At 49.5% G+C, this 14,758-nt stretch overlaps 1 protein-coding gene across 2 annotated transcripts; it reads left to right on the top strand.

Moving 5' to 3' along the window:
• Window positions 1–7,350: 7,350 nt before the first annotated feature.
• On the top strand, window positions 7,351–13,139 carry LOC135903127 (uncharacterized). 2 transcript variants are annotated; one of them, XM_065433510.1, is made up of 2 exons: window positions 7,351–8,921; window positions 12,973–13,139. In XM_065433510.1, the coding sequence occupies exons 1-2, from the start codon at window positions 7,662–7,664 to the stop codon at window positions 13,045–13,047; spliced, it is 1,335 nt and encodes a 444-aa protein (XP_065289582.1). In that variant the 5' UTR covers window positions 7,351–7,661; the 3' UTR covers window positions 13,048–13,139. The 2 variants fall into 2 exon arrangements, with proteins under 2 accessions (XP_065289582.1, XP_070386810.1); XM_070530709.1 differs by lacking the exon at window positions 12,973–13,139 and adding an exon at window positions 12,810–12,912.
• The last annotated feature ends 1,619 nt before the right edge of the window (window positions 13,140–14,758 follow it).

Here is a 14,758-nt window from a genome sequence, read left to right as displayed (position 1 = left end):
CCCCGGTGGAGAGGGGGCCATCGGTAAGGGCATAGTAAGGCTTAAGCAGAGAGACCTGTGCGACGTCAGGGAATGTGGAACTGGGTGGCATGATGGAGGCCACGGACATTATCTCGTAAGTGACATTGGTCATTTTACGTAGAACGCGGTAGGGGCCTTTGTAACACGGGAAGAGTCTCTCGGAGAGGCCCATTTGGCGGCAAGGAGGCCAAAGTAGTACGTCAGGCGTAACAATTTTCCTTAAATGGCGGCGTAGGCGGCTGGTCATAATCGATATGTGTGCTCCGGTATCTATGAGTGCTGTGACGGGCATGCCATCAACTTGTACTTCAAGAAGGCTATGTCTCGTAAACAGAGTCAAAAGTGCATGTTGCGGTGAATCCGTCATAGCAGCGCCCCCTCGAAATGCCGCATTGCCTAGTTTTCCTGCTGGGACGGTCCTGAGTACGTCGGCGAGGGCGAGTGGTGAAGCTGGGGTGGACGTGGCTGGCGACGTTGAGGCGAGGGCGAGCGAGAACAGCGGCGAGTTGAGGTAGTGGCGTCGGAAGCGTCGTAGAAGTGACGAGGTGAAGAACTTCGGGCCGAACTTGAATTCCAGACGTCTTTAGAGGCGGGGACTGCCAATGGCTCCGGCAGTGATGGGAAACGTGACCGATTCGGCCGCAGCGGAAACAGATCGGCCTGTCATCAGGTGTACGCCAGTCTGATGGATTCCGGCCAGTGTAGGGATAACGGGCACTGTAGGGTGAACTGCGATAGGACTCAGGTATAGGAGCAGGGCCAGTGTCAGGACGACTGAAGGAGCAGGCGCTGGGAAGGCCCATATTAGCGATTTCTTGGCGAACCATGGATTGGATCAGTGATATCGTCTCAGCAGTGTTGTTCCAAGACGTCTGTTGAGGCGAGGCAGGGAACGTTGCTTCGAGTTCGCGGCGTACAATGCGAGTAGCTTTTTCGCTTCGTGGTGGCAAGCTAGATTGGTTGGTGGGGTCGGTACAAGAAGAGTTCGCTGCAGTGTTTGAAAGCCGTGTAAACTGATTGTGTATACGGCGACTCTTCGCCTGCTCGCAACGGCGGCATTCCTTTATGATGACGTCGAGAGTCGATAAGTTTCTAAAGACTAGAAGCTTGAATGCGTCGTCCGCGATGCCTTTGATAATGTGTCCAACCTTTTCCGCCTCTGGCATGGACGTGCCGATCTTATGACAGAGGGCGAGGACGTCCTGAATATAGGAGACATACGACTCAGTAGCAGTTTGGGCACGCGTGGGTGGCGAGTTGTTGCTTGGCGGCTAGTTATCGACAGGTCAGATTCCCCAAAACGCCAGACAGCTTCTACTTCAACAACTTCCAGCTGGTTAGCTCTTCCTGGGGCCCTATAACGTGAAACTATTCCAATCTCCTGACGTCAAATTTGTGTAACCGCCGACGCAAGCACCCGGCGGTGATCCGCACGGTTGCCTGAACGGACCAATCTAACGCTCTCCTCGTTTATAGGAGACACTTTTTTTGCTTTAAAAACGACTAACATTGTCTACACTGAGCGGCTTGTGTTATTTATGTGGAAGACAAGAGGTGAGGGGAACGCTCAAGTGAATAGGGTTTCGATGGGGCCAAGCCAGGCACTGAAAATCGATAACCGGATGAAGAGGGTGGTGCCGCCATCTGTGATTGGTCCGCTTTCCCTTACTTAGCTTGCGGTGGCTGGTCAAAAATCGCGGCGGCATGCGACAGATGGATAAGAATGCTACTAAAGCGGATCCTCAGCAAAGAAGAGTTGGCAAAGCGAGGTCGTAAACGTGTCGAAAGTGCTCGAATATATTACATGGCCACGAAAAAGTGTTATTGTACGCAAATAAACCCAAGCTCTCCGGCAGGTGCGAGTAGCCAGTGCCTGAGCGATCGGTGGCAGCCATATTTTATTCCTTTCGGAACGGGACAGCCTGCGACTATTCAGTAGAAAATTCAGTTTTGTTCGGCATATTAATGCATCTTTAACGCGTACGCATCACTTTGACGCGGTAAGTTTTTGCGGTTTTGTGACGTCGCGTGACAGGTATGTGAAGTGGGTGCAGCCCGAAAACTTTTAACCAATAGCCGAGGGCTAACGGCAAAAAGGCGTCGAATTAAAAATAACTATTTTTGTTTTGTTCAGTCAAATTATGCATAATCAGTGTGTACACGTCATATCATATGGGGAGCTATCGCGGTTGTCGTGACGCCGCGTGTTAGACAGGTGAAGTGGGGGTGGTCCAGAAAAGTTTTCGACCAATCACGGTGGGCTGATTGCAGAATTGGAATAGAAAAGTTTGGAATAGTTTTACGTTATAGCGCCCCTGGGCCGCTATTTTGTAGCGAAGCCTTATGCCTTATTCTATGCTATTCTTATCATCCACCACACACGGCCGCCTGATCCCGTTGATAATGTGGGCAGACCGTCGCTCTTACCACTGGCCAAGCGCGAAAAGCCTGAAAAAGCATAGAATCGGAAAAGGCATCGCTGCAAAAACCGGGCCTGATGTGTGAAAAACCACGTTCGCGGTGTTCCGATGAGGTAGAACACGACATTGTCCAGCATTGTGGTAGAATCCCACCTGCTCACCTTGCTGACGCGCTCACACATCTTCAACCATTCTTCTACGTCAACACTATCCAGGCCGGTGAACTTGCTGGGGTCTTGCAGCTGAAGTACAGCAACGTAGTGGATATGCGTAGTCGGCATTGCAGCTGCTCACGCGGTACTTTCCACTGGGACGTGTTTCTACGCTGGGTGAGACGTCCGCTGCGGAGCTCGGTGGCGAAGACACGTACTCCGCACCTCCACCAAGAAGTGACGGGTATAAAGCTACACGAAGTATTTACAAGAGATACATAAACAGCAGCTGAGAATGCCGAGCGGCTGTTGCCACTTCGTGGTCTTCGCCGTCGTCGACATTCTCCTCTTTTCCCATCGTAACAATATGTCGTATGGAAGCCTTTCGTACATATCTGTTTTTGTTGATGGCAAAAAAAAGAAGTGCATTAATGGAAAGTGGACAAAACACCTCGATCATTAACGCAAGCATTGTTGACATTAACAGTGTACATCAGGGACGTCTTGTAGAAGGGCATGAATACGTCGGAAGGCGTTACTTAAGCGATAAATGTATAAAGATGTGTAATCATATATCATGGTTTGGCCAGAGTGTTACAGTGCAGGCAGTTGTGAACAAAGGAGTGCCTGATGAATGGCCAGATTTTCGCATCCAGAGCCATAAGTTTGCGTTCATTTATGTGTTTTCTTCAAGGGAAAACATTGAAGTTGTGCACAGAGGAGGCATGAGGGACAAGTTCTGCTCTGATATTACCTCTTAATTCGACTAGTCAACATTTTAGTAATTATACATGAGGCTGATGTTCCTCTGGGCACTTCCTAGAACCTCCAAGGCACGCAGTGAAGCACTGCATTGTATTCGAAGTTAGAAAACTAAGCCGATCTCTTTGCGCCCAGCATTAGTCCACGCATGAGGTGCATTCATGCAGGACTGGCTGGGAACGCGGCCTCCAGGCCAATGGTGACACCGCGTTCTGCCCGTCAAAGCAGTTCGTATTGATCGCCGCTGCACCGAGTGGTATTGACTTCGAGACAAATGATGCTTTCCCGGGTCGGCACAGACATAATGCAATCCACCCATCCCTCGGGCGAGCAGTGCTCCCCTGCCAGCTTTGGTAAATACCAGAGACAGCTTCCGAAGGGAGCGTGGCTCTCGCGCACGCATTCATTCGAATTGTGCTGAAGTTTATCGCGGGATAACGAAGGCATATAAGGTTCCTATAGATTTATAACGTATGCCACAGACGTCTTGCAGAAATAGTTTGTGAACGGGAACTATTGCTTTCAATGTCATCCTAAGAGTATTTTGTAAAGTGAGTGCTAAGTCAGGAAAAGCGAGACGGGGACTTGTCTTTTTAACAATGCACGCTCATAAGCAACAGGAGCGCACCATCTCGAATCATCTGCGTTCTTCGTCACGTGGCGCAAGCGCACTTTGCAGCTCACTTCACGCGCCCTGGGCACATGTGACGGATATTTTGCAATTAGAGATATCCCATAAAACTCTCCCACCAATGCTATTTGATGTAAGGGTTAAACGCAGGCATAACTCGCAAGCAGAAGCGTATTGAAGGGGCAAAATACAAATAATAACAATTCTGAAAAACCCGGCAATGTCATCGCATGCGGACATTTATACACTCACGGAGGAAAATCCACATAGGTCACAGAGTAAATGTAGTCAATTCTAGAACGTTATCATATTCATTCAAGTTTGCAAGCTTGGACCAGTCTAAGAACACTTCCTTCTTTAGCTCAGGTTATTTACTCAAGATCAGCAACGAGACATGACGGGCGCATCGGCCCCGAGTACGTCCAATGACTACGACTGTCAAGCTCCCAGAAGCTGTGGTCTGCGCTCTACGCTCACAAGTGGCTGAGCTCTAGGTGACTGCCATTTGATTCGCACTGAAGCCGCAGTAATCAAATGGTCGACTTGTTAGCGCGTGCAACTGAGAGGGGGCGAGAGCATGCGCGACCCCGACGGCAGAGAAACGGGTCTCAATTGAATTAGCGATGCAGTCCTTCGTATCCCTACTCGTGGGCGAATCGAACCACGCCTGCAGCTGGCACTACTACATCGACGCTGGTTTCCGGGTGAGTGCGCCGCTCCGTGAGGCCACATTTTTGCCTATTGGCTCGGAGTTATTGCTCTGAACGTGATATCTAATTAGTGCCGTAACAAATGCATCACGACAAAGACCATTAACAATGGTAACTAGACGCTTAGTCAAACTTGTCCGCGACTGCGTTCGTGCTTGGAGCCCGAATACGTGAGGCTCATACAATTCGCGGGCGTGCCCGGGCTGTCTCGCGCCGTTCACGAGAGCATGGCACTAGTGGCCGGGCATGCAGGCCGACTAATTGGACGGCTGCCTCCCAGAACAGGGCCGCTGCTTCTGCACTGTCTTTATCGGGTGCCTCGCGGTTTCGCGCACTTCATCGAACTCCCTGACACCTCATCTGGCTCGGCTTTCAACAACGTGAACAAGGAGGGCACTCCTGTTCATCGCGCTGTGTTTTAGTCAGTTCACGAGGTATAGGTTCTGCGTGTGTGGATAGCCATAAATCGGCTTCTCAATATTTGTAGACATACATGGCTTTGACCCCAGGCAAAACAAACAAACCTTTTTCTCTCCATCATGCGGTGGCAGCACAATACCTGCCACTGCAACAGCAGCGCTTAGAGGCCTATAGTGGTCTTTGTGCGTATATATTTTTATTTTGGTTATCATAAATTTCACTGAAGTATAATTCATCGTTTCTTCTCTCGACTTTGTATCTTGAAGTACGTCATGAGACTCCTTTAACTACGTCCTTTTACTGTATACGCATACAGCTGAACATTTTGGTTTCTATTTGCAAACGCATCCTCCTGTTCACTAAAGAAGAAAAAATAAACAAAGTGAGAACATTTCTGAGGAACTTGGTGTCGATTCGCTGAAATTTTCTAGATTAAGCCATGAGAACGAAAGAAAGTGCGAACGTACTACGTCACTTTCCAAGAAAAGGAAGGTTATTAAATAAACTTCTTGATGTGCATTTATCATTGAATGAATAGCAAATGAATATCAAATTATTGCAACGCGAAAGGAAGACAAACTACGCGTTTTGTTGTTTCTTAGGAACTTTTTTATTTCGTTCAGCATGAGCATCCTATAGCTCGTTACTTTCGAATAGCGAGAGAGGGGACATGGCAGAAGTCACAAAAAAATGAGTTTGCATAAGCGTTTGGGAGCGAGAGATCACGTAAGTTTTCAACCCGGGTCTGCGAGAACAAGCGCCGCAGATGTGTTAACTAATCCTTCCTAGCAAGCGCACTTGACTGCGTTTGTACGAAGCGTGACAGTAACATTTTAAGATTTTCCGACCACTTTCTTTAAACGCGTCCACTTACGGACTACGACATCAACAGGTAGCTAGCCGCCAAATATGCGACCACTTCAGTTATTCTCAGCATTACCACGAATATCGAGTTACGGTTCCCTAAATTGGTATATTCATTCGTTTTTTGAGAACGCGCTATGAGCTTTCACGACCAAGGCTCGTATAAACGCATTCATCAAAACACGGGTGGTGTATAGTGTGACGGATGCTGGGCTGCATTACTTACCTGGTGCAATAATATTGAACGATGCGTATGTGCCACGAAAGCTTGCAACATTTTTTTAAAGGAAAATATACTTATTTTCCCGTTACATTATTCAACGCAGCCTAGCAATCACTCCCAAACACTTCTTTCACATCTGCGACGACCTTGGCGTGATAGATCAGAAATCTTTGCCGTTTGTTTCTCGGATCAGCACAACGCCTTTCATGATTTCTCTCAGTTTTATATCGCTTCATAACCTTCCTTAGTTTTGACACAGCGTCTTCAAGAACATCGGCCCTGAAGACAAATGAAAAGAAAGTCGTTTTCTTTTTTTTTTCCATCTGCAGATGCCAGAAAGTTGAGGGGCAGAATAATGCTGCCTTTCTTCTCCCAGAAGGGAAAGTTGAAAATCCCCTCCAGGCACGGCATTTGTTACCTAGCTGTGGCTTATTAAGGAGAAGACCGGAAGAAATAGAAATGATAAGGGAGGACGATCCTGACACGCTATCCAGCACGCCTGCCTTGAGAAGTTAAAACCACACTGGCGTCGTCACGAGAGGCGAAGCGAAATAAAACAAAATAAAAGGCCTGCGCTTCCTGAAAGGCTTTCCCCGCAAAGCGCAAGGCTATACAAGACAAAAAAGAAAAGCAAGGACTGAGTCGCCAGCCGTGTTTGGACAGTCGATATTTTCGTTCTACTGACACGGAGATTTCCAGCAAGCCTCTGCAGCTGTGTTCGTTTCCCTTATATTGCCTCTCACTTGGTCAGCTTACCACGCTTGCTTTCACCTCCGACGTTTTATACTTTGCGCTCTAAGCTAAACTCGTTTTGGATGAAAAGGTTCTCAGTATCTGATACCTCGAGAAGCGTTGCTGGCCGCTGCTTTTAATTACGAGCGATGACTCGTGCAAGATACAAATTTTTGAGAGCATTGAGACACGTCTGCTACGCTACGTCTGAAAAAGCGTAGTTAGCTTTATTACAACCTTATTTATTTATTTATTTATTTATTTATTGCTGTAAGACAGAGTGGAATCAAGTAGTCAGCGTACTTTCAACCACCCCCTACCCCAAAAGAACCATTTTAACAGAACGGAGCAAAAGGCAATGTGTTCTTCACGTTGCAATCTCTATATTTTGCAAAGGTGGCGACGAAGAAGAAGTCGCAGAGTAGTGCGGACGTGCCCACATCGGCTCCCTTTTTCCAAGGTTTTCGGCTGTTTTGCGAAGCCGACCCACGGAAACTATACCTTTTATGAAGCGGCAAGTTCCGAGGATCCCGCAGACAGTGGACTCTTATCGGTGGGTGGACTTTTCACCATTTTGTGACTCCTCGAATCTCTGACCACGCCGCGAGAGCGCCAAGCCTAACGGACTACGCCTACTTAGGCGCGGCAGCGCGAGAAGGCGTAGGCCTAACCCCCCGCCGGCGCGGGCAACCGGCGTTCCAAGCGAACTACTGACCAACAGAAACCATGCCCGGGGCCATACTCGTCGAGGGGATGGAAATCGCCCCGGAGGAGCTCGATGAAGCGGGATGGACGACCGCCCTCGGCAGCAAACGAAAACAACCAACGAGTACGCCGTCATATGGCGGGCAACGTGTCACCAAGAATATGCCGGCTGGCAGCCGCACGGCCAACTCGCCGGCCAAAAGGTTCATGAAGCAGGTAACGGCAGCCTCGAGGCTACCGAAATTACCCAAGGACCAAATCAAGATCATCGTGCGCCCCAAAGGAGGCCTTGACGTTTCCAAAACGGATATCATACTCCTCGCCCAAGCCCTGGCCATGGCGGCGGCCTTGACGGAACAGCAGACTGCCGAGGACACCGTGTGCCCAAACAAGATGCAGAACATTTTGGTTATCTCTACCCCTCACGATCAAAACGCGAAGGCGTATGCTAGAATCAGCAAGATACATACCAAGCTCGGCGCCTTTGAGGTGTCAGCCTACATTTCTGCCCCTGATGACGCGTGCAAAGGTGTAATAAGAAACATCGACCCTTCATTTGACGAAGGAGCCCTTAGGAGGATGATTCTGAACCCAAGAAACCCTACGGCATTGGAAGTCAGAAGAATTAAGAACACACAAGTAGTTGTTATACTGTTCGACGGCATGCGAGTGCCCAACACGGTCATGTGTGGAGCCGCCCTCGTTCCATGCTTTCTGTACAAACGGCAGATGGATGTATGTTACGCGTGTGGCCACGTGGGTCACCGAGCCGACGTGTGCCCCAGTAGCGAAGAGGAAAAGAAGAAGTGCCATGGCTGTGGGAAAATGAAGTCATCAGAGTCACAAGAGGAGGAACACCAATGCACACCCAAATGTGAAGCATGCGGCGGCCCCCATATCACCGGGGATAGAACATGCAAACAACGCTACCAGATCCCATACATCGTTAGGCGTCGGCGTCGAAGGCGACGACAAATGTTGCGAAAAGCACAGATGGCCAGCGGCGATGACATCAGCATCTCCTACGCAAAGAACTCGGCACACCTGCGGCAGCATATGGTGGCTCCAACCTGCAATCCCGCTCACAATCGAGGGGGCGCTCTCGCTCCAGGAGGCGAACCGGCTCAGGGAAAGGCGGGAATTCCAGCGCATCCAGGTCGAGATCCCGGTCCCGGTCTCGCTCCCAGCCCGCGAAACGGGCCACGTGGGCCGACAAGGTCAAGGGCTCCGGCACAGCACCGTCGATGGGAAAGAAGACTACGACGGCCAAAAGAGCAAGCGGTGAGGCACAGTCAGAGCAAGTGAATGATCCGCGAATCCAATCACTTGAGGCGGAAAATCAACAGCTCAGGCGCGAACTTGCAGAGCTTAAAGAAGCCTTAAATAGCATTAGAGGGCAAATCTCGAACCACGATGAGGATAAAATTAAAGATCTAGGCCCACTTGCTGGTAAATCCAAGCGTAAAGCTCCCAACCCAGAACCGGTGAGCGAGACAGAAGGGGAGGATGAGATGGCTGAGCCGAGCGAAGCCATAGCTACCGCCGCCGATCCTCCTGCCAAAATAAACAGCAGAGGCAAGCTAGCTGCCATAGAAAAGACCCTAGGACGCATGATGGAAATGCTCTCCGGGATGGAGACGAGATTAACTCAACTAGAGAGACCCAAGGTCCAAGCCAAAGGCAGGCTTACGGTGTCGACAGTGCAGAATCAGGCAAACCCGAATCCCGAAAGTGGGGCTAAAGGGCTAATTCATCATACTCAGTAGGCAAAATGGCGAACACAAACAGCACGAATCTGAAAATCTGGCAGTGGAACTGCGCAAGTTTCCAGAGGCGCAAGGCCCCACTAGGACAGTTTATCAGGTCTATTGCGGACAAGCCGCAAGTTATATTGTTACAGGAAACGCTATGTACAGCTGAAATTTCCCTCTCGGGGTACCGCACGGTAGCATACAGGAGAGAAAAGGGCAGAGGTATCGCTACCCTAATCAGAAAAAACATCTCGTTCGTTGAGCACGAGGTCCGCGCGTACAAAGCGGGCCTCGAGGCCCAGTTAATAGAGATCGTACCCAACAGAACAATCAATTCTAAAATTTTCATCCTCAACGTGTACAGCGCACCATCGGATAGGAAAAGAGACTTTAAAGCATTACTAGGCACCACGTCTAGGGCGGCGAGAAACGCGCCTCTCGTTGTCGCGGGTGACTTTAACGCACCCAATACGGAATGGGGGTACAGTTACAAAAGTGCAAAAGGGACAAACTTGGCCTTCAACGCTGCAGAGCTCGGCTTAATACTCGTCACAGACCCGAGGCTCCCCACCAGATCCGGTAATTCGGTCAGTCGAGATACGACTCCCGATCTCACCTTCCTCCGAGGTATCGAGGGCACGTGGGACAACCTCCAGGAGGGGCTAGGCAGTGACCATTACATACATGAAATTATGTTGCGTGTCAAACCCAGACCACCCGCGAGATATGAGTATGTGGACTGGGACCTGTTTCGAAAAATCCGAAATGAAACAGTCCCGGCAGACGAAACTTATGCAGATCTGCTAGATAATCTGAACAAGGCGGTCAAAGGAGCAACCAAAGAAATCATTACGGATGTTGAAGTTCCTAAAATGGACTCGAGACTTGCTCACCTTCTGGAGGCTAAACACGCCCTCTCAGCCAGGTGGAAGACCCAAAAGCTTAATCGTAGACTCAGATCGAAAATCGCGCTTCTTAACAAGGAGATTGAAACCTATTCGGCCCAGCTCGCCCGGCAGCAATGGGATGAGACGTGTACCGAAACGGACGGGCGTATGCGAAGAGGTAGCAAATGGAGCTTACTTAAAAGTCTCCTCAACGATAAACAATCTAAGGACACTCTTAGCCTTGCAACGGATAGGCTCATTAAAAAGCAAACCGCAATCGGTCTCACCGACAGGGAATTAGCCAACAACTTAGCACGTACTTATCTCCCTCTCGCCGAAGACGCGGATCGCCCAGTAGAGCGTTTGAACTACATGGGATTGTCGGCACCTGATCTAGACGAACCTTTCACCGTGTCAGAGATCAGACACGTTCTCTTCAATCTAAATGGCAGATCAGCCCCGGGACCAGATGGAATCACGAACAAACTCCTTAGGAACCTAGACGATAGGGCAATCGAGATAGTCACGGCCAAAATAAATGAGGTATGGAAAAGTGGACAGGTCCCGATAGACTGGCGTACCGCAAAAGTGGTACTCATACCCAAACCAGGAAAACCTCCACATATAAATAATCTGCGGCCTATTTCCCTTACATCATGCATCGCCAAGGTTGCGGAGCACGCGATACATAACAGGATCACTGAACATATTGAAAACAAGGAGCTATTTAGACACAATCTAATCGGCTTTAGACAGGCGTTGTCCACGCAGGACGCTATGCTTTTGCTTAAGAAAGCAATCTTTAATAACCCTACTCGCGACGTGAGAGGGATCCTCGCACTGGACCTCTCCAAGGCTTTCGACAGGGTCGCGCATAAACACATCCTGACAGAGATTTCGTCTCTCAACCTGGGCCAGCGGTTTCATGATTACACCAGATCCTTCCTCGCTGATCGCAAGGCACACCTTCGACTAGGCATGGTCACGGGAGGACCCTACGAACTAGGCACCTGCGGCACCCCGCAGGGCTCAGTCCTCTCCCCACTCTTATTTAATATAGCCATGCACAAACTCTCCACTCGCCTCGCTGCAATTCCGAACGTGGGTCACGCCATTTATGCGGACGATATTACGATCTGGGCGCCGGGCGGATCGCTAGCCATGCTCGAACAGTCGTTACAAAGCGCGTTGGAGGCTACCGAAGATTTTCTTTCAAACACAGGCCTTGAACTCTCCCCCGCTAAATCAGAGCTACTGTTATACCGCCAGTCCAGACAGGGGGTCAGAAATCTTGCGCCTCTGGAAACTCTGCCGGTAGAAATTCGAGCTAAAAATGGGCATCCCATACCCAGGAAGGATTCGGTCAAGATACTAGGTCTCCTCATTGATGCCAAGGGCTGTAACTCGACGGCCCTCAACAGGCTCACTGGACAGGCTAGTAATGTCCTAAGACTTGTAGCCCGCGTCTCAAATCGAAGAGGCGGTCTTAAAGAGGATAATTTGCTCAGAGCTTATCAGGCATTCTTCCTGAGTCATGTCACCTACATCGTGCCGTACCTTAATTGGGGTAAAGCGGAAAAGGCCAAGCTCGACTCCCTAATCAGAACCGGCCTCAAGCGCGTGCTCGGCCTTCCGCAGTCCACAAGCACTGAGAAGCTGCTGGAGCTAGGACTCCATAACACCATCGATGAGCTAATAGAAGCTCACACAGCGGCTCAGATAATGAGACTTTCATCCACTAAGCCAGGGATTAAGATTTTAGAAGAAGCAGGAATCCAACCCAGACATGAACCGGCGACCAAAGTTAGCTTGACCCGGGAAACCAGAGCTCACATCATGGTTGACCCCGTCCCGCGAAACATCCACCCAGTGCATAACCAAGGCAGAAGATTCGCGAGAGCCAAGTCCATCCTTAAAAGGATCAATCAGCAGAAGCTAGATGCCCTCTTTGTCGATGCTGCCAGATATGACAGTGGGGATAAGTTCGCTGTCACGGTGGTAGACGTGGGGGGCAACCTGGTCAATGCAGCCTCTGTTTATACTAAGTTTGCCCATGTGGCGGAGGAAGCGGCGATCGCTCTGGCTTTTCACAGCTCAAAAGTTCCCGCTATCATCTTCTCGGACTCGCGCACCGCGGTTAGATCGTTCTCGTCCGCCCTCATATCTGAACAGGCGTACAGTATTGTGATCAAAGCACTACAAAGGACTAGGGAGAGTACCGAAGGAGGATACCAAATCTCGTGGTTCCCAGCCCATCTAGACAGCTCAATTAACCCGCTTGGATGTAATCCTAACGAGCAGGCCCACCGGAGAGCGCGCGATTTCACGCACCGCGCTGTCACGGGTAGCCAGGCTTGGAACGAGGTCAACATCCACAAAGATCCATTAAGTACATTCCACGAAATTGTTTCTCATTATCGACTAGGCAGGAGGACATTTCCACCCCCTCACCCCAAATTGAATAAACCTCAGGCTACCACACTAAGACTCCTGCAAACCCGTACATATCCCACTCCTCGGTCTCTTCACAGGATAGATCCTGAACACTCACAGTCGTGCCCCAAATGTGATCATGACTCATGCTCCTTTGACCACATGCTCTGGCTGTGCCCAGCCCTTAACGCCTCTCCACCCATCACGAAAGAACAATGGCAGGACTCTCTCAAGAGCAGCAATCTCAACATTCAACTCCAGGCTGTCCAGAGGGCCCACGACATTGCCGCGGGACTTGATCTCCCGGTTCCATCGTGGGCGGAGCCACCGACTTGATCTTCGGGAGCCTTCGGTTTGGCTCCCCGAGGTCTCAGTCCCTCAGGACTCAAATAAAGTTCTTGTCATGTCATGTCATGTGGCGGAAAATATATCGCGCATGTTGTCACTGCGCAATTTATTTTTATACATTTATCACTACGCATCTTTTCACTAAATAGTAACACCGAGTTGCATCATTACGAAAACAAAATCCAAAGCCGACATCGCTAAATGTTTAAAGGCTTTGTCTAACGCTACCGTCGTTAAAAAGGGCAACATCTTTTCTTTTGCGCAGACTAAAAAATAAATAAATGAGAAATATATGAAAGGATTGTTATCAAGTGACTAGCGCACTTTATTCCGAGGAAATGGCCCGCGAAAACGAAACTTCCGAGCGTCACAGGGATTGATTCAACTATCAAAAGGGATCCTCGCAAACAGAAACGGAAAATTACTGCGCTACATTTATTTCTTCAAGCTTAATCGTCGATAGGTTAATCCGGCAAATAAACTCGAAGACCGCTCCCGTGTTTCTCCTTGTGTGCGACTTTCGGACATACGTTTGTCCCACGTCATGATCATTCTATATGTCTTAACTTAGGAGCTCATTGGCACGTTCCCTAAGAATTGACTTTGTACGCAGTGCGCACAGGGTGATCTGCAAGCATACGGCACGGAGGCTTATTCACGAGCTGGTACAAAGCAAACCTGCAAAGTTTTCAACCGTATATTTAACTGTTTCGGGTGTTTTCCAATTTCATAGCGTATTATAGCAAGAAAAGAAAAAAATTCGTTGCTGAAAAACAACAGGAACAATGAGAGAGAACCCTAGATTACCGCGAACACTATCTTCTTCTGTTTGAAATTTAATACTGCATCGCAGCGACACATTTTTTTAGCACACCGCCCAAACACGTTTGAGCATATACCGGGACGAGTAGGACGAAGGTAGCGAAAGAATGTACAACAGCGTATCCCTTTGTGATTCCAAACTGTCGGCGCCTTGTTAACGGTGCGCTCGGCGCGCGCACGAGCGCCCGCGATGCACGCCTGGACTCCGCGGGTGCATTACTCGAGACCCGCGTCCTCCGGCTCCTCTGCCGGCATCCGGGCGCATGCAAGCGGGCTGCGGTATTCCCCGCGTGACGTACCGGTGAGAAGATGCCAGCGGCAGGTGACGGATCCAAATTGGCGAACACCGGGCGCCGGCGATGAGAACGTTCTGCGCTTGAGGACTGGTGCCACGTACACGGCCGCTGAATTTCGGGCAAACTCTCGAGACGGGAGTGACGCGCAGTTTGCGAACGGGCGAAACCGGAAAAGTGGGGCACAACATTTACTTACAGCTCGACCTTCCAAGGTCGTGCGCTGCTCAGGGAGCCGTACGCGCTTCGCACGCTCGCTCGAAGTTCTCTTCGACAAAAACGAGCTACCCTTTTCTTCGTTTTCTTCCCAGGAAATTGACCATCCAGATGCTAGATGACTGATTTTGGCAGCCTTTCTCGTTTCTTTAGGACTTTGAACGGCTTCTGTTGGCTTCACTGCACACGTATGTATGTATGTATGTATGTATGTATGTATGTATGTATGTATGTATGTATGTATGTATGTATGTATGTATGTATGTATGTATGTATGTATGTATGTATGTATGTATGTATGTATGTATGTATGTATGTATGTATGTATGTATGCATGCATGCATGCATGCATGCATGTATGTATGTAT

The sequence above is a fragment of the Dermacentor albipictus genome, chromosome 1 (assembly GCF_038994185.2).
Source record: "Dermacentor albipictus isolate Rhodes 1998 colony chromosome 1, USDA_Dalb.pri_finalv2, whole genome shotgun sequence".
Taxonomy (NCBI): Eukaryota; Metazoa; Arthropoda; class Arachnida; order Ixodida; family Ixodidae; genus Dermacentor; species Dermacentor albipictus.
Note: the sequence above shows the minus strand (reverse complement) of the source record. Positions and strands in the feature narration are given on the sequence as shown.